The sequence below is a fragment of the Helianthus annuus genome, chromosome 8 (genome assembly GCF_002127325.2).
Source record: "Helianthus annuus cultivar XRQ/B chromosome 8, HanXRQr2.0-SUNRISE, whole genome shotgun sequence".
Classification (NCBI taxonomy): Eukaryota; Viridiplantae; Streptophyta; class Magnoliopsida; order Asterales; family Asteraceae; genus Helianthus; species Helianthus annuus.
In genome coordinates, this window is record NC_035440.2 from 23,151,750 (window position 1) to 23,177,865 (window position 26,116).

At 39.0% G+C, this 26,116-nt stretch overlaps 1 protein-coding gene across 1 annotated transcript; it reads right to left on the reverse strand.

Annotated features, from left to right (window-relative positions):
• Nucleotides 1-322: 322 nt before the first annotated feature.
• On the reverse strand, nucleotides 323-3,387 carry LOC110869741 (protein FAR1-RELATED SEQUENCE 5-like). Its single transcript, XM_022118967.2, has 7 exons — nucleotides 3,282-3,387; nucleotides 3,027-3,161; nucleotides 2,840-2,938; nucleotides 1,945-2,734; nucleotides 1,575-1,836; nucleotides 890-1,462; nucleotides 323-796 (listed from the first exon to the last, which is right to left on the reverse strand). Exons 1-7 carry the CDS (start codon nucleotides 3,385-3,387, stop codon nucleotides 323-325), a joined length of 2,439 nt encoding a protein of 812 aa, XP_021974659.2.
• Nucleotides 3,388-26,116: the final 22,729 nt, after the last annotated feature.

Genomic DNA, 26,116 nt, shown 5'->3' on the forward strand with positions numbered 1-26,116 from the left:
CCACAAATATTAGTTCCATCTTTTGACTTGGTTACAACTTTCATTTAATTACCATGCAGCCCCTACACTTTGTTACTTTCACGTTTCTTGTATATTCAAGCCATCTCTCGAACCAAACAAATCCCGAATGATGTAATATGTCTCGGTTATCACCCACGGTCGTTCCACTTCATCACTAAACCCTCCAACTTTACCAGTTTAAGCCGATTAACCTGTAAAACCACACACTTGCGTAGTTATCACATTCGCAATATATAACCGCATAAAACGCACTAAGAACATAATATTTAAACACTTTAACACCCGGGTTTCACACTCTCTATCAAGTATGAGTACCACATCCTTTATTGCGTGCAACTTCTGGATTAGCAACTTCGACTGGAATGTTGATTGGCTGTCCAACTATTTCTTCCATTTGACACTCGTTTGATTCATTTTGAGTTGTAGACAATGGTTGCTTGGAAAGCACATTGATCTTGAAATCCCTGAGTTGGTCAACCAATTTTGCCAACGCATTCTCATCGGTTCTGGCCACATCAACGCATTCAGTAACGAGGTCGAGGATTTCATTCTGCATAACGGACGGTGCGTGTGGGTTGACTCCGTATCGACTGGAAATTGAAAAAACCTGTTTGGGGAGGGCATCTCGACGCCACCTATCGTTTATGTATTGTGGTGGAATCCTTTCAACATTTTTCAATCGATAGACGCAAAAGACATGGCGACACAGATATCCGATACGTGTGAAATTCCTGCATGAGCAACTGGCGGATTGGTCTACAGTGTTATACGTAACCTGTTTTGAACATAGACAGCAAAAAAGAAAAGCCCTTTAGATCTAACATATGTTAGAGGATTGGTAATAATGAAATTGCCTAACATGTGTTACCTGATAGACGTTTGTGATGTTGTTCCTTTTATCCAAATGAGTGACGTCTATCAGAAGACTGGAATTGTTGGGCTCGGTTTGGTTTGTGATGTAGCATAAAAACTTCCCTTTAATTATCTCTTTTTGAACTTGCGCGAAAACAACGTTTGTGTAAATGGCGAACGCGTGCTGTTCTATCGCTAAATCAGTATTGCCAGTGAACATTGTGGATGAGGTTTTGTACTCCGATACACATTGACGATATCGTTGGCTGTCTACCCTATTTTCAAAGCACATCATAAATTGTACAAGGGTGTTTGCGCTTGTTGAGTTGACCTTGAAGGCAGCGTTAGAGCTTTCGCAGCGGGAGGTGGTCTTCATTAAGCAACACATGGGCAGTTCCCTGAAGTAGGCTGGTACCCATAGATGTTTGATGTTGTACATGTCGTTCAACCAGCTGTGGTCTTGAAGCCCAAATGTTTGTAGGAGGTCATTCCAGCGGGACTCAAACGTTTCAGGTTTGATATAAACATTCCAAACCAACCGGTGAATGCAGGACCGAAGATCAGTGTTATCGAGCACGTCGGCAGAGATCTGAAAAAGTTAATAGTTACTAACACGAGTTAGATTAAAACAGTGTGAGAAGACATATAAAATTTGTGTCATGTTGAATAACACATGTTAAGGGCTAACAAATCAAGCTAACCTTGGAGGGTAGTTTTTTCATTATATGCCACATGCATAGACGGTGTCGTGATTCGGTAAAGACCATAGGAACAGCTTGTAGCATGGATGGGTCTTGATCACTCAGCACGAGAGTTGGTTGAGTACCGTGTGCCTTCAAGAAAGCCTTAAGCAACCACACATAAGATTCAATGGACTCGGTTGATATCAAACCCGCTCCAAATGTAACACATTGGAAATGATGATGATCCACACCCGTGAATGGCACAAAAACCATCTTGTACCTATGAACAAAAAAATGATTTGATGTTAACAATATGTAAAACTTTTTGGGGTTAAGGTTGTATACTTGGGGATCAGGCCTAACATATGTTAATGGGGGGGGGACTAACCTGTTTGTGCTGTAAGTTGCGTCAAACGCGAGGACATCGCCAAAAGCTTTGTAGTTTAGCTTTGAAATCTCATCAGCCCAGAATACAGAAGACAACTTTCCATTTGATACAGTGTAATCAAAATAGAAGTTGGGTAGGTTGTCAAAACGCTCACGCAGGCGTTCAAGGAAAACTTGTGCGTCGCGTTCACCAATAAAAATTCGCAACTGGTGGCTAAAGTTTTTAAAATCCACCGGATTCCCATTGACATTGTGATGCCCTCCTTTTAAAGCTACAAGACATCTATAAGCTCTCATTGGTCCGATGCGGTTTAGACTCATATTGTGAATAAATTGTTTCGTGGAGAATGACAGCTTCCGTGATATCTTGCTAAGATCACGGTTGTAACTCTCAACAAGTTCATGATTATAAATATCATTGAAACTCAGAACTGTGTATGAATCATTCGAGATCGAGACTAGTATGCTTGCCTTACAGTCACACCATGTGAAGTTGGTCCTCCGGTGCTTAACAGAAGATTCATCTAGGGTGTCGAAAGTCCTCTTTAGTTGTGGTTTTCCATATTTTGAGCATCGAAGATACTTGTGTGTGGGAATTCCATTCCAGACTTTAGTTTGCCCTTTTTTTACAGAAAAACCTGCTTCAAACGCATAAAGTTCATACGTGGAAAGAACATCCGCAAAAGTTGGATAAGATTTCCCACACACTGGTATGAACTTATCAGCGACGTTAGGAATCCAGTAACGGGTTCCCTGAGGGGTATCAAAAACAAAGTATGGATTCGATGGCCCTGCATCATAAAACGAAAAAGGTTAGGAATCTGCTATACATGGCATGACAAAAGGTTAGAAATCTGTGATATGAGAATAAAGTGGGCTCCCATTGTGCATTGTACAACCGCCTAACTGGCTGCATGATGATTCAGCAAACATAGAAGGACCATGAGATGATCCAAAAACAGCAACAGTCATGGCCTGCATATGCGAATCTTCCCCTGCTACATGTGAACATTATGGAATATGTTTGAACAATGCCATATCTGGGGAAGAAAAAAACAAACCGAGTGTATAGAAAAAACAAACCTTCTTCATTATCCATAACCTGGTCATCATTAAACGCGCTGTTCATGAAATTGTTGGATATCACAACATCCGGGGATCTAACAGGGGCTTCAGATGACCGAGAACAATCAACATGCATATAAGTGTATACAGAAGCTTCGAATGGAAAAAGTGAACATGGCCATGCAGTATAGTTTGGATTATTAGATTAAAAAGTTGTAAAAGACAAAAAAAAACAGAACTTCGAGAACAGTTAAATTACATATATGGACAAACCTGGAGCATTAAATTCCTCATCATTTTGGAAGTCGCTGCAAAAGAACCGGTTGCGGAAACTATGGACCGGCGACATTAATTCTGAGGTTGGTGGATTTGTCTCCATGGATATTAATGGAGAAATGAACAGGGGAGTAGAAGATGACTATGTAGTTCTGTTGAAGAATATATAAAATGAGAAATTGTAAAAGAAATATGGGGGTGGGTGCATGGTACAAATGAGTTGATGGGGGCTGATGTGCATTAAATGCTGATGTCAATTCAAATGGGTTATAATATCTTGCCTAATGAAATTACATATATAACCTTGAAGCAAAAAGTAACAATAACTGTGGGAGGGCTACGTGGCTAAATGATGGCCACTATTATAGTTTGCTAAGTTTTCTAAAAGAGAAATTCAGTGTTGGGCAATTACATATTATGTTGAAGGCTAGAGAATGTGTGTGCTGAGTTTTTATTAAAGTTATATTTGTGATTCTATATAGATGCTTTTATAGAGTTTATTAAACTGGTGAAGAATTTAGCCAAATAAGCATTACAACATTTGCATATGTTACATTTAACCTGGCTAGAACTGATCTTACTAATTTAATTTTTATTCACAAGTGTTGCATTGTCTTAGAATGCCTGCTTACACAAATGATCCACTTCTGCAAGTGGAAACAACATATGGATCCCTTCTTTACGGGGTAAATGTATTTTTTAAGAAAATTATTAGGTACCTTATGGATTTCTTAATATGGATTTTTGAGTGAACATGGGTAATTTGTATGACCTGTTTAATCACATCAGTTAAAATTTCTTATTTTTTAATATTAAGAAATGAAGGGGTAATCTACTTATTATAGTCGCCAATGATACTTTATAGGCTAAGGTTGTATGGCTGTGACTTTTTCTTATTTTTGGTTCTTATATTCTATAGTTTTAAGTACGCACCTCCGATTTGGATTTGGACTCACTGCAAGGTAGAAGCTTCAAGTTCACAAACACTTAAAACGCATCAACAAACCCTCTGTCAAAACCATTGAGGTATTCCAGTTATTGGTTATTATGTGTTTTTTGAAACGTCTAGTTTTGGTTGCTATATGCTATAAAAATGATAGTTTCTTGATTTTAATCAAGAAATCAAATTCTAAGCTTTCATGTGAAATTAGTATTAATAAACCAAATGCTTAATTGTCTGTCCATTGCTATAGTACTAGTATCCAAATTTAAGAGCAGGTTGATAAATTTGGCACATGTTTTGTTCTTTTCCATTGGCTAATCCTCTTGAATTTTGTACATCACAATAATAGGCATATGTTTCATTCTTTTTCATTAGGCATTGAACCTAATATTTTATTCTTTTAATGTTTAAAGAATTTTAGATGAGGGTATGATGAGGGATGGGGTAGGGATAGTCAACCCATGTATTACTAAATTACTAAATGAAGTATTTTTTGCAAAATACACATATCCTGAAAGCATTCGAAAGGGCATTTTAAATGCATTTTAGCAAAATACTCACACCCTTTTATTTTCTAAAGTTACATGTACATTTTAGAATGGTAGCTTGATATAATGTTCTACCAAACGATTCTATATCACTAACGAGTTCTTACTACGTAAGGTAAGATTACTATTAAAATTATTTTCATGTGAACTGGTCACTTATTTATATTAATGGATTATTGATCACCTTCATTAGTTAAAATAATTGGGGTTTTGGACAGAAACAGAAGATTTCAGAGATAAGAGAGGAGATATTACGGAAGAGGGCAACGAAACTGCCCGTTGATAGTTCACCTTACAACGTTGCTTATGTTTTTTCGATTAGGGTTTTTGTAAGTTTCTCCTTACAGTTTTAATTTCGTGTCTACCAACGAGAACAATGAAAAGTAAGAGATTTAATATTCCTGTTTCAAGTCCGTCTTTAGTTGATACGTTGGTAAAAAAAAAACTTTGTTCATTCATCGTTTCTATCAAATTATTATGTTTTTTATAATTCACATTCTAATATTATGTTTATTTTGATTACTATGTTGTAGTGGCTCCCAGAACACATCGCAAATGTTGCCAGTTTATATAATAATTCTAATGTAACCATTAAGTTCTTATATTCCTGTGCTTTTTATGTTATTGATAATAAAAATTGGGCCTTTAATGTTATAATGTTATAAAAGTGTCACGTCGTATATGACTTTAATTAGTAAAAGAGTATTTGATGATTAGTTTAAGTATTAAAACTTTTGGCACCTAAAAAAATCGTAATTACCAATATTAATGTTCACAACTCGTAGTTATTTGTTTGGTTTAAGTATTTCAACATTTTTGTGATAAAATTTAATGAAATAATATGTTACATTTTAATAAAAGTACAAGTTTTTAACTAATAAAATTAAACTACCCGGGAAGCAGTCACGGGTGATAACCTAGTGATAAATAAACATGAGAAATCTATTTTTAGATGGAATTCATGTAGGATTTGGTTGGCCATGTTATTTGGTAAAAGTATGCATTAGAATATTGTACTCTATGTTGAAGTGGTATGATGTTTACTACATGTTTAAATAATTTCTTAATCAAAATTGATGAGTAAAAGTACTCTAAATGTGAATCATATGAGATCATTAGAACAGGATGATGTTAGAATGATGTTGGGTTGTTAAGCATAGGTCATGGTGTTAGTTGTAGAATTATGTTACTAGAATGAACGGAATTGAACATGTTTGGTGTGTGCATATAACTAGATGATCATGTGGTTGTATGCTTATTGCGTCGTGAGTATGAAATGCATATAGTGTCATTAGTATAGTCTACTATAATGACATAGATGTATGAGGTTAAGTCGAAAGTTCATATGATAAATCGTTGACTTTCTGAAAGTCAACTGTGCATAAGTAGCAATGTTAGACTTTTTGTCACAGTTGTAATATTATAGAAAGTCATATGATGTGTGTTATATCCATATGTGTTATATGTGATGACGTGATGAATTATATGAGTTTGAAAAGATTGACTTGTGGAAATATGCCTTATGCTTGTTGGAATTGACCAATGAAAGTCAAATGTGAAACATGAATTTGATATGATCGTTTATATGTACAATCATGTATGCTAACAAGAATGTGAATGCGATGACATGAAAGTATAGGGATCATGTCAAGATGGATGGAAGCATGGAAGGCTAACGGGTCAAAAGGAGGCGAGGAAACGGATGCGAATACGGACACTTAAGGTAAGTGATTTCCGGGATCACTTCTTATTTATTGATAGACTGTCGTCGGGTCTATGCAAAAACCTAAAATTACCTATAGACAGGGTAAGTCAGGTATCGAATCCAGAGGAGCATGTGGTCAGTGTAATACCGTTTAACTAATCTAAACTTACTTTATGAAATTTGCTAGTTTATCTATTTTTGTAATTTTTATGAATAAGTATTGTGAAAATGAGAAAACAAAGATAGGAACGTGACCACTCCGGGATTCAGATTCTGTAATTACTAATAAGCTAGTTCTGATTTTATTGGATGCTATTGATTGAATAGTAAATCTGTCACATCTACCAATTACCTATGCAGTTCAAAATCTTAATATTAATTGATCAGATAAATATTAAAACAAACATACATAGAAATCATTCAATCAACAAAAGCATAATTGGATTCAACACGTAATTATAACTCTGACTGTCACTCAGGATTTGTCTGTCACACAAATAATATAATCATGTAAATAGTCGGCTGTCACCCGACTACAAATCCAAATCTCAATACAAAACAAAAACTAGAATTAAAAGTGTCTAACAAGAATCATTCACCCGAAGTGTCCACGAGAAATTTAGCCGCTCATGAGGGTCGAACAATCCTGAGAAGCTTGAAAGAATAACGAATTCATGATTGAGTCGATGTGTTGCGTGGATGGTTAATGATGTTCGATCCCCCCTATGCTTCCTGCCCTCAATCATTTATATGATGGATCCCAAGTTGTGCCACCAAAACTCAAGCCCAATGATGATGTCCTTTGTTATCGGCCCAATAAACATATGCGTGTGTCTTCAATTATCCAATGATGAATGATGTTTTATTAAAAATAATAACAATTCAACAAAGCCCACTATGGCTGCAAGTCAACGGGTCCACGTGTGTCTAAAGTCCACCGTAAGTGATGGATGATTTGTGTTGACATCAAGTCAAAACCCTCTAGACTCTATTGGGCATATGTCGGCTGCCTCTCTTCAAAATATGTGTATATATTTTGGATGATGGATCATATGATTTAATTTTGATAATTAATCACCTCCAAAAACAATTGTTTTGCCAAAAGTCCACGTGACCCCTAAAAATTAGAGATGTTGGCTGCCTTCAATGCCTCTAACTTCACCGAATTACGCGATTAACCTGTAAATTTACGAAAGCTCGTAGTGAACATATTTAAAGTATATAATCACGTAAACGGTAATAAATCACACAAGATAAGCACGTTAACACTCGGGTTTCACACCCTCCATCACATCCCCACACTTACTTTTGATTGTCCTCAAGCAAACCGATACGGAACTACTCACTATATTAACAACACCTCTAAACCCCTTATACCGATGCAACAATTTAAGTCCCAAGTCATACCCGTTCCATAGACTGACACAATCGAGATTGACAGTCCGACAAGCAATTGATGCAGTTTATAAAACTTAAGACTTGTCTATTTAAAACTAACATGCTTAGGATTCCAACACATGCTACACGCCCCTCACAATCAACTCTCCTCTCGGTTTAAAAACTGAACTAGCGTGTAATGTGCTAGTATGTATAACACTCAAAACCAAACATGCAATTCTGTAGTCATAGGCTTGTATGACAATCAAACCTCCACTGTATCATATAACACGGCACGCATCAAAAGGACTTTCGGTTTTGGGCTTAGGCTAAGGGTAGGAAGATTTTAGGCTTATATTTATAGATTTTTATGTGGCGAACAAACAAACGACCAAACCATGACAACTTTATTCGCACACAAAACAACTTTTGGGTTGGTTTCTACCCAAGAACATAGACGATATTCACAATAATTTCTTTTTGTCTTTTTCTTTTTCTATATTTTTTTTTCTTTGTTTTTTTTTTCAATTATTCAAAACTTGTTGTTCACGGTCGGTATCAAACGATTCACATTGGGTGGACAAACGAAAGGGTAAATAGGCTCAACAGGGCTACTAAGGGTGATAACTAGGTAAACACAAAACAAACAAACGGTGTACGGGATATCCTAATGCCTTTATCATTTACGTGCACGTATCAAACCACAGTCTCAGCATGCATCAAATCATACAAGTTCTAACACAGAATAACATGCGGCCTGCTCTCAACAAATGAAATCATAATGTAAATCATTCTATCATTCTACAGGCTCAAAATCTCACAAGAAAGGGTAAAAAGGCTGCCGACACGTAGCATATGCAATCTAAAGCATGTTACCCCTAAATAGACATCTCTTCTCAATTTTTTTATCCTAAAAACACCTGTCGGACCTACTCTCATAAAACTTAAAGGAACGACCATGACAAGGGACTATGTTAGTTTACTACCGGCAAGGAACCCATTAGTGATTGAAACGTTCGGTTTTTTATCCGTTTAGCTTATTTAAGGTGATGAAATTTTTCAAAATTTTCAAATTTTTTTTTCACTTTTCATCGTTCTCAATCACTTTTAACCTCTTTCAAACCTTTCCCTTCCCGGGTTTCCCATATCCCCACACTTGGGCGACATTGTCCCCAATGTATAGTGCTTTTAAAACAAAACCCGGGAATACCAACTAACAACCCCCTGAGTGGCTATCCCTAGCACAAATAACGTAAACACATTCCCTAAACATAAATAGTTCAACACCACCAAAAACAAAAATAAAAATGCAATAATAAAAGTGGAATAGACTCCCCTTGTTTAAAGCGTAGAATCCTCATGCGTCATGTTCCACCACGACCGTATAGCATTTCATTCGCGGCCGTGTCCAACAAGTACTCGGGTCAATCTCTACGATTAGTGTTCAGATCATCCCCGTCCAAATGGAGATTGAGTATGGACAGTTTTGACTGACTCTAATTCGTGCATTGTCCGCCACTGCAACTAGGACGTATTGGGATTTCACCAAACATCCCCACACTTGGACCATTGCATCCGTAGAAATTATTAACCTGGTAACCTGCAACAATAATCACGCAAAACAGAAAAACAAAAAAAAAATACACTACTCTACATCCTCGGGCTGCCTCCCGAGAGCGCTAAGTTTATAGTCTTCAGCCAGACCTTATCTGGTTAAGCTCATGGTGGTTCATATAGTATCCCCTGTGTATGAAACACATGGTTATCATCCCACATCCATCCATCATCTCTTATGGCATCCCAATGATCCGGGTTATCTGGATCTGTATCATCGAAAGAATATAATAACTCGCCCGTACGTGTCTCTATGGGATTCTTCTTGGATTTGGTTGCTTCCTTTGGTGGCATCTTTTTTCGCTTGGCTAATTGCTTTTTAATTCTCAATTTGAGCCACCAAGGTGACTTGGCCTCTTTATCCTTCACGATCTTGTCATCTTTAGACCTGTCAATCATAGCAACACTCTCTTTCGGGCCATCGTCACACACTCGAGAATAACTCGTGTTAGTAACAAAATCCCATGAACAAGTATTTATAAATGAATAATCAAAAGAATGTGAAAGGAAGTCAATAGAAAGCTTACGGCTCCCGTATGTCATATCAACTGTACCTTTCCAGCAACAGATCTGAGCATCTGCAGTGGCCAAGAATGGTCTGCCAAGTATCACCCTCAATTGTTCCTTCTCTGTATATGGATCTAAGACAACAAAATCTTCAGGATAATAAAAGTCACCTACCTTTACAGTCAATCCCTTCAAAATCCCTCGGGGCCTTCCTCGTGAATATTCAGCTAAAACCATAGGATCATTAACCTGTTGCAATGGGCCCAAATCATACCTGTCATAAATATACCCGGGAAGAACACTCATACTAACTCCAAAATTCAATGAAGCGTTATCTGTCTTGAGATCCCCAAGTTGAATTGGGATGAGCGGTTCCCCTGGATCTCTATCTGTCTCTGATCCAGCATCCTCAACCAGGCTAACGGTAGCTTTTCTTTCTGCAAAATTGTCAAACTGATTAGTTAGTTGTTCAATTCGCTGGTTAAGTGATTCATTAATATTTTGCTGTTCCTTGAGAGACTGGGTGAGTTCCTCTACATGCTTGAGGAGGGTTTTGAATAACTCTAAAATCTTATCTTCCTCAATTGCGTTTCGATTCTGCTCGTTACCGCCTTTATCGGATTGATTGTAATTTTGATATCCTCTGGAGCCATGATCCGGATGGTAAGAACGTGGACAATCTTGAGCCCAGTGATTGTGACTCCCGCAACATGAGCATGCTTCAACATCATAATCCCATTCCATAGTTGCTGCACAAGTAACAAACTAAAAGTAGTACTGAAATAAAATAAAATAAAAAAAAATCAAATAAAAGATATAACACTAAGCGCACTAGCTCCCCGGCAACGGCGCCATTTTGATGTCTGTCGTTATGGACATGCAAAAACCGAAATAAACTAGTAGATAGAGCAAGTCGGATATCGAACCAGAGGAGGATTGTGGAAAGTGTCGAATGAAAAGTATTAATTAATTACTACTGAATTGGAAAATCGGTGTGATTGATTATAAGAATTATCTAAATTAACGAATAAAAATTAAGAAAAAGGTTGAGTTGTAATAAACAATGATGAGAAAAAGTGATCACTCCGGGATTCAGATTCTGTAATTACTAATAACCTAGTTCTGATTTTATTGGATGCTATTGATTGAATAGTAAATCTGTCACATCTACCAATTACCTATGCAGTTCAAAATCTTAATATTAATTGATCAGATAAATATTAAAACAAACATACATAGAAATCATTCAATCAACAAAAGCATAATTTGATTCAACACATAATTATAACTCTGACTGTCACTCAGGATTTGTCTGTCACACAAATAATATAATTATGTAAATAGTCGGCTGTCACCCGACTACAAATCCAAATCTCAATACAAAACAAAAACTAGAATAAAAAGTGTCTCACAAGAATCGTTCACCCAGAGTGTTCACGAGAGATTTAGCCGCTCATCTCGGTTGATTGATCTTCGTCATGGTTGAAAACCCTCCTCGATGAGATGTGATCGTGATGGTTCCCTCCTGCTGCCGTCAAAATATAATGTTGTATGTGATGTTGAGCCTCCAATGATCGTCGGCCCAATCCAAAAGATCCACAAGTCTCCTCCTAAAAATCGTTCTGCATGTATATGTTGATATCAGCCGAATAGTGGAGCCCAAAAAAAATATAATATCCTACCCCCAAAAGTCCAATATGTCGGCCCAATATGTCTTCGCTGCCTTCAATGTATGTCTTCAGCCGTCCATATCTTTTTCTAGAATTCCACGTGAGTTGCTATGATGATGTTGGCTAATGTTGGATGATTGATGATTTGATTTATAAACAAAATCAAAGTCACACGTAATGGTGTAGGATGTTGTGATCTTATTTCTTTCCTCAAAAGTCCAATTATGGCTACCAAATCCTTAGTTCGGCCCATGTGCTGTACACTATTGTCTTCAATCAAATTTAATTGATTATATATTATAATATCCCTCCAATGTCACGTGAACCCCAAAGAATTTTGTTATATCTCATTAAAACAAAAGTTTGTGGCTGCCTTGTATAGTTTGCCGTAACCTACGGATAAGACCGTAGGCTACGGTTTGTAGTTTCTGTAAACATATCAAACGCAGACCATAGGCTCCGATTCTTTTTCTTGCTTCACTTTCCCACTTTGACAATTAGTACCCCTGCACTTCATTCGTACCCGTTTGTTGTGTTTCGAAATTGTTTCATCACCCGAAATAAGTACCTAGCAACGTGATATGCTCGGTTGACATCCATGGGTGTTCCGGTTCATCATCAAGCATACGAAATTAACCGGTTTAAACCGATTAACCTGTAACATCACAAATCTACGTAGTCATCACATTCACGCCATATAATTACTTCAAATGAAATAAAACAATCAATATAACACACTTTAACACCCGGGTTTCACACTCTCCATCACAAAAATCTACCTATAGACAGGGTAAGTCAGGTATCGAATCCAGAGGAGCATGTGGTCAGTGTAATACCGTTTAACTAATCTAAACTTACTTTATGAAATTTGCTAGTTTATCTATTTTTGTAATTTTTATGAATAAGTATTGTGAAAATGAGAAAACAAAGATAGGAACGTGACCACTCCGGGATTCAGATTCTGTAATTACTAATAAGCTAGTTCTGATTTTATTGGATGCTATTGATTGAATAGTAAATCTGTCACTGTGACAACCCGAAATCTAGAACCTTTCGTTGTGTCGTGAGGTAACTTGTTTGTACATTATGTGACTAGTGACTGACTAAACTTAATGATAACGTGAATCTTTATGTGATATGTGCTTTGTTATGTGTGCATGATATGTGTTGTGTATGTGTCTTATATATAAATATATAAGAGCCGAGACTACGACCCGAGACCACGACTCGCAACCACCGGGTTGCGAGTGGGCCACTCGGTTTCGAGTGGGCCTGGTGAGCCGAAACCGGTTGGGCCGAGACCCCCCTTAGCCTACTTGATGCTTGGTGTATAAATTCCAACCTTTTCCACACTTGTTTCATTTGGTTGCACAAACACACCCACACTTCTCCTACTCTCTCTCAACTAGAAAACCCTCAACTACATTCCATTCTCTTACAACTTTCGGTTCAAGCTTGGATCTCGGTCAAGGAATATCGGACAAGAAACTCGGTCAAGACTATCACTCGTACACCCCATCTTTTCGGTTCTCTTCTCTTTGTTTTGGCTCCTTCTTTCATAACCGGTTAGTATTATCTTTTTGTGTATAAGATTTATGAATGTTTATAAACTAGAAAATGGTTAGTTAAAATTGTTATGCATAACTTTTAGTATGATTTGTGAAGATTGACTATATGTGAAAACCCTTGTGAACAAAGCTTGATAACATGTTTAAATGACTAACAAATGGTAGTTCAAGAATGATTATGACTAACCATACTATGCTTCTTTATTCCTTGCAAATAATGATGTTAAACTTAAGATTCGGATATATAATGTATGTTTTGCATATTGATCTTGCTAAAACATGTGATTTTGGTTCATAAATATATGATTATGTTGATATGAAAACCCTAGAAAATGATGAATATAGGATAAACTTGTTGAATATGGTTTAAAGATTTCAAAAATGGCAAAGTTTGATCTATTTTCATTTCTGGTCAGTTTAGGAAAAATGTTAGTGGAACCTTATTGGCTGTTTCCTAATCTGGGTCTGATTGCATAGTACATATTGGACTGCCAGACCTGCATCATCACGTGTTCATGAAAAAGACAGCATTCCGACTCGCAACCGCACCGTTGCGACTCGCAACCAAGGCAAGACAACTCGAGACCACGTAGTTGCGACTCGCAACCATAGCATGACAACTCGAAACCTCATGATTGCGACTCGAGACTACGACGGTTGCGACTCGCAACCACAGCATGATGACTCGAGACCACACGGTTGCGACTCGCAACCATAACGTGACAAGCCGAGACCTCCTGGTTGCGACTCGAGACCATCCGGTTGCGAGTGGGCTGTCCATTTTGGTTATTGGGCCATTCTGTGTTTAACTTGGGCTATTGTTGACTGGATTATGTGTTGCTGTTGACTGTTTAATTATTTAGGCCGGCCCAATAACCCACTGTTTACTTATATGCTTGATACGTGCTAGTTATGTGTAAGTTTTTACATGAATGCTTGTACACCAAACCTGACCTATACCGGTAACCATGTTAGGACGTGGTGACCAACGTGATTGACAAGTAACCTAAACCTACCGAGCAACCCAAGGTGAGTTCACAACTTAAAAGCATGCGTCCCGGTGGTTTGGGACACGAGACTAACAACCCTATCCCCTGGTAAAAGGGGATACCATTTACATACTTTCCCTGGTTATTGGGAACAAAACTTACTTTTCCTTCCCTGGTATTGGGAAACCTTTTGGACAATCCTATCCCCTGGTAAAAGGGGATACCATTTACATACCTTCCCTAGTTATTGGGAACAAAACTTACTTTTCCTTCCCGGGTATTGGGAAACCTTTTGGTTAATTACTGTTTATACGGATTGCAACTAACGGCACTAAACGAAACTCTATCACTCAAGTCCCTACTACAAATACCGATTAGTCGCCGGGTTAGGCGAGCGGGTTATTAGTTGATAGCGCTATTTAGGTGTTTACCAGCCTCACACCGTGCCCTGGTTTGGGACGGTCGTGAACTAATGTACTCAGAAATCCGTCAATGATGATAGAACATTGACATCGGGGCATCCTGCGGATACGCAACGGTTACCTAGTGTTCGGTATTGGAAAAACAGTTTAGTCGCTAACATTTGGGGTAGCTCCCCAGGGCATGTATAAACGGATAAATTAACCGGTGAAACAAAGTTTTTGGTAATTAAAACTGGACAACTAGTGAACTCACTCAGCATTATTGTTGACTCCTTACTGCATGCTTTGCAGGTAACCAATGATTCAGGAGCTGCTACTTGGGGAAGTGTAGTGTTCGTCAAACCCGTGTGTTGGGATAACTGTTTTGATCAATGAACTGTCTTTAAAACTATTTTGGTTTATGCTTCCGCTGTTTTGTTAAACTAATTACCGAATCTAAACTCTAATGTTGTTAATTACTTCGGATTTTAAATCTTTCTACTATTAATTAAATGCTCAGTATAATTGGTGGCTGGATCCTGGTCAGTCACGCCCTCGAAGCGGGTGTTATCCGCAGGTGGATTTTGGGGGTGTGACAGATTGGTATCAGAGCCATTGGTTATAGTGAACTTGGTTAAAAAGGGGTAAATCTTTTTGGAGAAAACCAGACTATAACCCGTGACTCGTGACGACACTACACTCCAAGTGCAAGGCTCAACACTTTTGACCTCATAGCTCGGACCAGTGTTTACTTGTTTGCTTACTTTATGTTTCCTGTTTCGCTATACGTACTAGTATGCCTAACTAGTGAAAGCCCACATACGATATTGCATGTGATTGCACGTTAGCACACCAACATGAATTTATGTACACTTTCTCGTATCATGTGATTGATAGGGTGGTAATTCCCTAAACCTCCATGACTTACACCACTTGATACTCTTTGAAATCTACTCGAGTGTGGGGAACCATTTGACATGAGTTAAGGGGAGCTGAGATGAACATGCAAATCACAATATTATTGTGGGTGCACACATAATAATATAGTGGGGTGGATGTGAGTCCCAGTGAGGCTTAACAAGTGAAAAAGGGGTTCCATTTCGTTATTTGTATGATGAGAAACACAACAGTCCATAGGAGCCGTAGCAGTGATTGTCTCCTACTCGAACACGATCTTTTCACTTCTCACTGCACCCCTTTCGAACCTCGATGCTATCGAGTATTACCTGAACACCCATATGAACGCCTAGCGAACTGTGTAGAACATTAGGTGCTTGTACGAGCATCCCCGGGATGGGTGTTGAAACGACAATGATTGGTCTATATCCTTCTCACCTTTCTTCGCTTACTGGAACTTAACGTGTTGACATCTTAAATCCCGAAGTGCGATCACTTCTGCAACACTATCTCAACATACCGTGTCAAGAGGGTAGACGTAGTACCTTACTGGCTTCAGCATTTGAACGACCCTAGTCACCAACAACGAGCATCAGCGAATTGACTCCAATCGAACCCTTAACCCTAGTCAGCGGCTCATAGGAGCCAGCTCTCACGAATCAGTCGGGCCATAAGCGATGACAATTGACAATGGTGCGGAAATGCGTAACGGCCAGCTCAATAAGTACACCTTGGGACGCGGCACGGAAACGTGACAAGATGGACTAGTCAGTGAAGGATCGTAGCGCACCATTTCAAGCAACATTAGAAACAACAGTCGCGACAACATCAAGGTCAACAACATTGGAAATGATGCTCATGGAAGGGCATTTAGGGTTGACGCAGGCGACGCCAGACATAGTAGCAACATGGTAGCTTGTATGGGTAGTTGTTTGCTTCATCTCTATTCTGCTTGACCCTGATACTTCTTAAAACCGAACCAGATGCGGAATCGACTGATGGCAAGTCAAGTAGAATCTCAAAAGTTCGTTAGGATGTAAACACGACCTTGTGGGACGAGTGTCCAATGTCGACCTTCCTTCTACCACACTCGGTGGTTACAACGCAGTAGTTAGTGTGAATTGGTTACCCAGGAATCACGCGAATATACCCAGTGAGGAGAAAACTTTGTGTGGAGGATCGGCATTTATTCTAAAGCATCAGAGTAGTTCAATAGTTAGCGCCATTCCAGCTGTGAAGGCCAGAAGTGTCTACAGAGGGATTACTCCGCTGTGTTAGCAACCGCTACGGATGTTAAGGCTAAGGAAAAGTGGATCGAGGATCCACCAGTTGTTCGTTGTTTCTCTCGGCGTGCTATTCGAGGAACATTCAGTTTTTCTTCCGAAAATTTGTTAGGCGGAATCTCAGTTTGATCTCACGTCTGAGGCAGCCCTGATTACTTGTACTTTTTACCATTTTGCGCCAGGAAGGTCGCAAGGCCTATCAAAGCAACTACAGGAACCGTTGGACAGGAGTTTTGTAGGGTCTAGTTCTTCGCTTTGGGGGAGCCCCACTTATCCTAGGGAAGATGGGCCTTTTCTTGTGTATACTGACTATTAAGAACTCATCAAGGTGACAGCCCATAACCGTTTGTCTCGATCCTGTATTGACAACCTGTTGGCCAGTTACATGGGTCATGCTCCTATGTGAAGAATGAGTAGCGAACGAACTAACATCAGATGGAAGTCCAAAGGGAGGATGTTCCTAAAACGGCATAGTGAACGCAATAAGGCCATTTCCAGGAGACACCGGATGAATTATTCCATGACCTTTTGGGGTGAACAACCCACCGGCTGCTTATGGATCACACTGCAACTGTGTTTATCTAGTACGTTTTGAATCACTTCTAGGAGAAAGGGGCACCTTGAGCAACCCTTGTATTCCATTGTAGAGCTTCTAGGGGAGGAGCGTCTACGTGCGAAGTCTACCTAAGTATGACTTCGGGATTCGGGAAGTACACATTTTCTTTTTATCAAACAACGAAGTGGGAATACACATGGATCTCGCTAAGATCCATTTGGTTAGGAACTGATCAACATCAAAGATCCCTTCGAGGATACAGGAGTTTCTTGGTCCCACTAGATACTATCGCAGCTTAATCACAAGATTTTCGAAGGTCGCACAACTTAAGTCTCGTTGGCACATCAGGGTGTTGTGTTCGTGAAAGACCAAAACAGGAGGACGTCTTTTCAGCTTTCGAATCCCAACTTTGTAATGCACTGAGCATCATCTTCACCCTAGGGTACGGGTGATCTAGCGGTATACCATGATGCTTCGAATCAGGGTCCCAGTACACACGGATGCAACACGAGAAGGTTATTGCTTACGCCTCTCGACAACTTAGGACGCACGAAAGGAACTACACAACGCTTGATTTGGAACGGGGAGCAGTGATCTTCGCACTTAAGTTATGACGGCATTACCTATACGGAACCAAGTGCGCCATCTACACCGACCACAGAAGTTTAGAACACATATTCAAGCAGAAGGAACCGAATATGCGACAGCGACGATGGGTCGGACTGCTGAATGATTACGAGTGCTCTATCAGGTATCACCCGGGCAAGGCCAATGTAGTGGCAGACGTCCTCAGTCGGAAGGACACTACGCCTAAGCGCGTAAGAGCTTTACAACTCACGATCCATTCTAGTCTACCTTCGCAAATACGAGCTGCTCAGATAGAAGCACTGAAACCAGAGAACGTTAGAGCTGAAGCCCTACGTGGGTCAAGGCAACGCTTAGAACAGAAGGAAGACGGTGCTTATTATGTAACAGGACGCATTTAGGTCCCACTCTATGGCGACTTACGAGAACTTGCGATGGATGACGCGCACAAATCTCGCTACTCAGTACACCCTGGTTCGGAAAAGATGTACCACGATATTAAGACTACGTATTGGTGGCCTAGCATGAAGGCCCACATAGCAACTTACGTCAGCAAGTGTTTGACTTGTACGCGAGTCAAGACGGAATATCAGAAACCCTCAGGCCTACTCCAACAACCAGAGATATCACAATGGAAATGGGAGCAAATTTCCATGGATTTCGTTACTGGCCTACTTAGATCACAGCGCGGAAACGATACTATCTGGGTGATCGTGGAGCGACTCACGAAATCCGCACACTTCTTGGCAATCAAAGACAACAGATAAAATTCTCCACTCTGGCGAAGATACACCTCAAGGAAGTTGTTTTGAGGCACGGGGTGCCCGCCTCTATCATCTCTGATCGAGATGCACGTTTTACTTCGGAACTGTGGCAACAATGCACAAGTCTTTTGGCTCACGTTTAGATATGAGCACAGCGTATCACCCACAGACGGACGGGCAGTCCGAACGCACTATTCAAACATTAGAAGACATGCTTCACGCCTGTGTAAACGACTTGGCAACAGCTGGGAAAGGCATCTGCCACTCGTGGAATTCTCGTATAATAACAGCTACCACACCAGCATTAAAGCTGCTCCGTTTGAGGCATTGTACGGACGTAAATACCGGTCACCTCTTTGTTGGGCAGAGGTGGGGGATAGTCAAATCACTGGTCCAGAACATGTGGTAGACACTACTGAGCGGATTGCTCAAATACGACAACGCATGGCGGCCGCTCGTGACCGTCAGAAGGCCTACGCCGATAAGGGTAGGAAACCACTTGAGCTCCAGGTTGGGGAGCGGGTATCACTCAAAGTTTCACCCTGGAAGGGTGTGGTTCGTTTTGATAAACGAGGCAAACTCAACCCACGGAACGTTGGACCTTTCGAAATCCTTGAGAAAATAGGCAAGGTGGCCTACAGACTGAACTTGCCAGCAGAACTCGGTGCAGTTCACAACGTTTTCCATGTGTCGAATCTGAAGAAGTGTCTGTCAGATGAGACGCACGTAGTTCCTCTGAAGGAACTCACGATCGACGAACAGTTGAAATTCGTCGAAGAACCTGTCGAAATCACGGACCGGGATGTTAAGGTCCTCAAAAGCACTAGAATACCTCTTGTTCGAGTTCGTTAGAACTCACGTCGCGGCCCAGAATTCACCTGGGAGCGTGAAGATCGGATGAAACAAAAATATCCCCAACTGTTTGAGAACAGTACAAACGCTACTGAGGCTGAAGCTACGGAATTTCGGGACGAAATTCCAGATCAACGGGGGGTGGATGTGACACCCCAGGATAACCGGGAAAACCTTACAACTTGACTAGCTTCCTCAGTGAGCGCCATCAAATTTCGGGACGAAATTTCTTTCAACTTGGGGATGATGTGACAACCCGAAATCTAGAACCTTTCGTTGTGTCGTGAGGTAACTTGTTTGTACATTATGTGACTAGTGACTGACTAAACTTAATGATAACGTGAATCTTTATGTGATATGTGCTTTGTTATGTGTGCATGATATGTGTTGTGTATGTGTCTTATATATAAATATATAAGAGCCGAGACTACGACCCGAGACCACGACTCGCAACCACCGGGTTGCGAGTGGGCCACTCGGTTTCGAGTGGGCCTGGTGAGCCGAAACCGGTTGGGCCGAGACCCCCCTTAGCCTACTTGATGCTTGGTGTATAAATTCCAACCTTTTCCACACTTGTTTCATTTGGTTGCACAAACACACCCACACTTCTCCTACTCTCTCTCAACTAGAAAACCCTCAACTACATTCCATTCTCTTACAACTTTCGGTTCAAGCTTGGATCTCGGTCAAGGAATATCGGACAAGAAACTCGGTCAAGACTATCACTCGTACACCCCATCTTTTCGGTTCTCTTCTCTTTGTTTTGGCTCCTTCTTTCATAACCGGTTAGTATTATCTTTTTGTGTATAAGATTTATGAATGTTTATAAACTAGAAAATGGTTAGTTAAAATTGTTATGCATAACTTTTAGTATGATTTGTGAAGATTGACTATATGTGAAAACCCTTGTGAACAAAGCTTGATAACATGTTTAAATGACTAACAAATGGTAGTTCAAGAATGATTATGACTAACCATACTATGCTTCTTTATTCCTTGCAAATAATGATGTTAAACTTAAGATTCGGATATATAATGTATGTTTTGCATATTGATCTTGCTAAAACATGTGATTTTGGTTCATAAATATATGATTATGTTGATATGAAAACCCTAGAAAATGATGAATATAGGATAAACTTGTTGAATATGGTTTAAAGATTTCAAAAATGGCAAAGTTTGATCTATTTTCATTTCTGGTCAGTTTAGGAAAAATGTTAGTGGAACCTTATTGGCTGTTTCCTAATCTGGGTCTGATTGCATAGTACATATTGGACTGCCAGACCTGCATCATCACGTGTTCATGAAAAAGACAGCATTCCGACTCGCAACCGCACCGTTGCGACTCGCAACCAAGGCAAGACAACTCGAGACCACGTAGTTGCGACTCGCAACCATAGCATGACAACTCGAAACCTCATGATTGCGACTCGAGACTACGACGGTTGCGACTCGCAACCACAGCATGATGACTCGAGACCACACGGTTGCGACTCGCAACCATAACGTGACAAGCCGAGACCTCCTGGTTGCGACTCGAGACCATCCGGTTGCGAGTGGGCTGTCCATTTTGGTTATTGGGCCATTCTGTGTTTAACTTGGGCTATTGTTGACTGGATTATGTGTTGCTGTTGACTGTTTAATTATTTAGGCCGGCCCAATAACCCACTGTTTACTTATATGCTTGATACGTGCTAGTTATGTGTAAGTTTTTACATGAATGCTTGTACACCAAACCTGACCTATACCGGTAACCATGTTAGGACGTGGTGACCAACGTGATTGACAAGTAACCTAAACCTACCGAGCAACCCAAGGTGAGTTCACAACTTAAAAGCATGCGTCCCGGTGGTTTGGGACACGAGACTAACAACCCTATCCCCTGGTAAAAGGGGATACCATTTACATACTTTCCCTGGTTATTGGGAACAAAACTTACTTTTCCTTCCCTGGTATTGGGAAACCTTTTGGACAATCCTATCCCCTGGTAAAAGGGGATACCATTTACATACCTTCCCTAGTTATTGGGAACAAAACTTACTTTTCCTTCCCGGGTATTGGGAAACCTTTTGGTTAATTACTGTTTATACGGATTGCAACTAACGGCACTAAACGAAACTCTATCACTCAAGTCCCTACTACAAATACCGATTAGTCGCCGGGTTAGGCGAGCGGGTTATTAGTTGATAGCGCTATTTAGGTGTTTACCAGCCTCACACCGTGCCCTGGTTTGGGACGGTCGTGAACTAATGTACTCAGAAATCCGTCAATGATGATAGAACATTGACATCGGGGCATCCTGCGGATACGCAACGGTTACCTAGTGTTCGGTATTGGAAAAACAGTTTAGTCGCTAACATTTGGGGTAGCTCCCCAGGGCATGTATAAACGGATAAATTAACCGGTGAAACAAAGTTTTTGGTAATTAAAACTGGACAACTAGTGAACTCACTCAGCATTATTGTTGACTCCTTACTGCATGCTTTGCAGGTAACCAATGATTCAGGAGCTGCTACTTGGGGAAGTGTAGTGTTCGTCAAACCCGTGTGTTGGGATAACTGTTTTGATCAATGAACTGTCTTTAAAACTATTTTGGTTTATGCTTCCGCTGTTTTGTTAAACTAATTACCGAATCTAAACTCTAATGTTGTTAATTACTTCGGATTTTAAATCTTTCTACTATTAATTAAATGCTCAGTATAATTGGTGGCTGGATCCTGGTCAGTCACGCCCTCGAAGCGGGTGTTATCCGCAGGTGGATTTTGGGGGTGTGACAGTCACATCTACCAATTACCTATGCAGTTCAAAATCTTAATATTAATTGATCAGATAAATATTAAAACAAACATACATAGAAATCATTCAATCAACAAAAACATAATTGGATTCAACACGTAATTATAACTCTGACTGTCACTCAGGATTTGTCTGTCACACAAATAATATAATCATGTAAATAGTCGGCTGTCACCCGACTACAAATCCAAATCTCAATACAAAACAAAAACTAGAATTAAAAGTGTCTAACAAGAATCATTCACCCGAAGTGTCCACGAGAAATTTAGCCGCTCATGAGGGTCGAACAATCCTGAGAAGCTTGAAAGAATAACGAATTCATGATTGAGTCGATGTGTTGCGTGGATGGTTAATGATGTTCGATCCCCCCTATGCTTCCTGCCGTCAATCATTTATATGATGGATCCCAAGTTGTGCCACCAAAACTCAAGCCCAATGATGATGTCCTTTGTTATCGGCCCAATAAACATATGCGTGTGTCTTCAATTATCCAATGATGAATGATGTTTTATTAAAAATAATAACAATTCAACAAAGCCCACTATGGCTGCAAGTCAACGGGTCCACGTGTGTCTAAAGTCCACCGTAAGTGATGGATGATTTATGTTGACATCAAGTCAAAACCCTCTAGACTCTATTGGGCATATGTCGGCTGCCTCTCTTCAAAATATGTGTATATATTTTGGATGATGGATCATATGATTTAATTTTGATAATTAATCACCTCCAAAAACAATTGTTTTGCCAAAAGTCCACGTGACCCCTAAAAATTAGAGATGTTGGCTGCCTTCAATGCCTCTAACTTCACCGAATTACGCGATTAACCTGTAAATTTACGAAAGCTCGTAGTGAACATATTTAAAGTATATAATCACGTAAACGGTAATAAATCACACAAGATAAGCACGTTAACACTCGGGTTTCACACCCTTCATCATTTATAAAGGAAGTTTAATATGTGGTATATAGGGAAACCAAGTAAGAATTTACAGGTAAGGGTAAGTACCAATGTAAGTTCATATGAACTTCGTCTATCCTTAATGTAAATTAAGATGATAGTTTCATCGTGTTAATAGAATGTTCATTATGTTGCTGAATGTTCATCGTGTTAATAGAATGTTCATTATGTTGCTGAATGTTTACCGTGTTAATGGAATGTTCATTATGTTGCTGAATGTTCATCGTGTTAATAGAATGTTCATTATGTTGCTGAATGTTCATCGTGTTAATAGAATGTTCATTATGTTGCTGAATGTTCACCGTGTTAATGGAATGTTCATTATGTTGCTGAATGTTCATCGTGTTAATGGAAAGTGCATGATGTTGCTGAATGTTCATTGTGTTAATGGAATGTGCATTATGTTGCTGAATGTTCATTGTGTTAAGGGAATGTGCATTATGTTGCGGAATGTTCATCGTGTTAAGGGAATGTGCATTTTGTTGCTGAATGTTCACCGTGTTAATAGAATGTTCATTATGTTGCTGAATGTTCATCATGTTAATAGAATGTTCATTATGTTGCTGAATGTTCACCGTGTTAATAGAATGTTCATTATGTTGCAGAATGTTCATCGTGTTAATAGAATGTTCATTATGTTGCTGAATGTTCATCGTGTTAAGGGAATGTTCATTATGTTGCTGAATGTTCACCGTGTTAATGGAATGTTCATTATGTTGCTGAATGTTCATCGTGTTAATAGAATGTTCATTATGTTGCTGAATGTTCACCGTGTTAATGGAATGTTCATTATGTTGCTGAATGTTCACCGTGTTAATAGAATGTTCATTATGTTGCTGAATGTTCACCGTGTTAGTGGAATGTTCATCATGTTTGTTGGAAGTTAGTCGGTTATGTTTGTTTGTAATTGCATTGATTTATGTTGATATGTTTATAAATAAGGCTCAACTTACAATAAGTGAATGTGACATGTATTTAAGTACGTATGTGAAGATGTAATCATGTATGTATGTAAGTAGATGCGTATGTATGCAAGTAAAGGTATGTATGTATGTACGTAGTTATGTATGTATTGTATACGTGGTTTCAATACATTTAAGTATTGACCTTATTAACAGTGTGCCTCGAGAATGAAATGTAATGCAGGTACATTATTGGAGTTTCGCCAAGGATTAGACACCCGGATGGAATGATTAAATCTAGAAAGATAACGGGATGGGAAGTATATGTGGATAGAACGTAACGAGACTACATGATTGTGAATCTTGTTTGTATATAATGTATGCTAATGTTGCGAATGTATGTGGTGGGTGCAGGTTGTACGAACCACAGATTATCATCACGAGGAGTAACGATCAAAGACCGAGTCACAAAATAGATTGTACGGGAATGCTTTAGTATGTAATTTGATAAACATAAGTTATGCTTTTATTTTATTAAATGAGTACGAAGGATGCATATATTGTAAAAGAGTTATTTTAAAATGAACTTTCAAGTAAGTCAAAAAGTTTATAATGAAAGAAATTTTATGGTACGTATTTCCGCTGCGTCTTTTCAGTTAAAGCGTGTTAGGGTCTTACATTTCATATGCATTATGACTGTTTGGCGTTTTATTAAGATAATGTATTTTTTTATTCTAAGTTGAAAAATACATAGCAAACAACAGAAAAAGAAAATTAAAAAAATAAAAATAAAAACATTTCATCTTCCAAATATTCACTGTCATCAGTCTCTTTCTTCATTGAATCATGTTCGCTGGTGGTTTGGCTTAGCCATGCTTGTGTTTTTGTGGCCGTTTGGAAAGGCAAAATGGCATGAGTTTTTTTTTTTTTTTTTGAATATGTATCTTCAAACAACTCATTAGTGTCATTCGTCTTTTCATGCCATTAAAATATTCATCAAGAACAAAACGCAGAAAATGACATAAGTCTGACCCCAACATCTTTTTGTTTATGATTTGTCCATCTCATGCAGCAAAATGTTATTTGAGTCACAGCACCTCAGGGAAGAATGCATTATCCGAAACTTTGGCGTAGAACAATATTTGAATATATAAGAAACGATATTTGACATTTTTTGCATTTTACTGAGGAAATAGTGTATCTGAAAGAACCGTTGATTTTTTTTTGAATTTTTGATGTTTGAGTGTTTTGGCGTTTTCTAAGATGAATGGTATATAGTAGAAAGTATGGCGTTTTTTGAGTAGTTGTGTTTGATGTTTTGGGGATTTTGGCGTTGTAAGTTGAATGGTATATAGTAGAAAATATGGCGTTTCAGGTTACGGGGGGTGTGTTTTTATGTTTGGGATGTTTTTGTTTATATAGCGATGTGTTTTGGTCCGTAATGGCGTTTTATTCATCAGTATGACGTTTTGGTATAGAGGTGTAAAGATGCTTTTACTCTTAATGAGGCGCGTCCATGTAATAAAATTGATGTTATTTACGAAAATGTCACCGCGCCAATCTAGTTCATAGATTGTTTTAATCGGACGATCGATAAGCGTTCTCAACGTTTTCACACTTTCTACCGTTTTCTCCAAATCCCAACCCTATATATATATATATGTGTATATATATATATATATATATATATATATATCACCGAGCATTAATCAACTAAATTCGGAGATGCTAACACAAGGCTATGAAATTAGTTGGTTTTCTATATAAAAACTATAAATAAGGTATGATATGCAATAATATTTTTTTTAACGTGCAACAAAACCTGATCACTGCATACTTATAGTCTTATATGCAAAAGGCTATTTATAATAGCTATCTTAAACAACGTTGGTGACCCGACCCCTGACCAATTGATGG

Excerpts from the sequence above, each read along its gene's own strand:
- LOC110869741 (XM_022118967.2), bottom strand. The coding sequence starts at position 3,387 with ATGGAGACAAATCCACCAACCTCAGAATTAATGTCGCCGGTCCATAGT. Across the intron at positions 2,735-2,839 it reads ATGCAGCCAGTTAGGCGGTT|GGCCATCGAATCCATACTTT; the intron begins GTACAATGCACA and ends TTTATGATGCAG. Across the intron at positions 1,463-1,574 it reads TGAAAAAACTACCCTCCAAG|ATCTCTGCCGACGTGCTCGA; the intron begins GTTAGCTTGATT and ends TAACTTTTTCAG.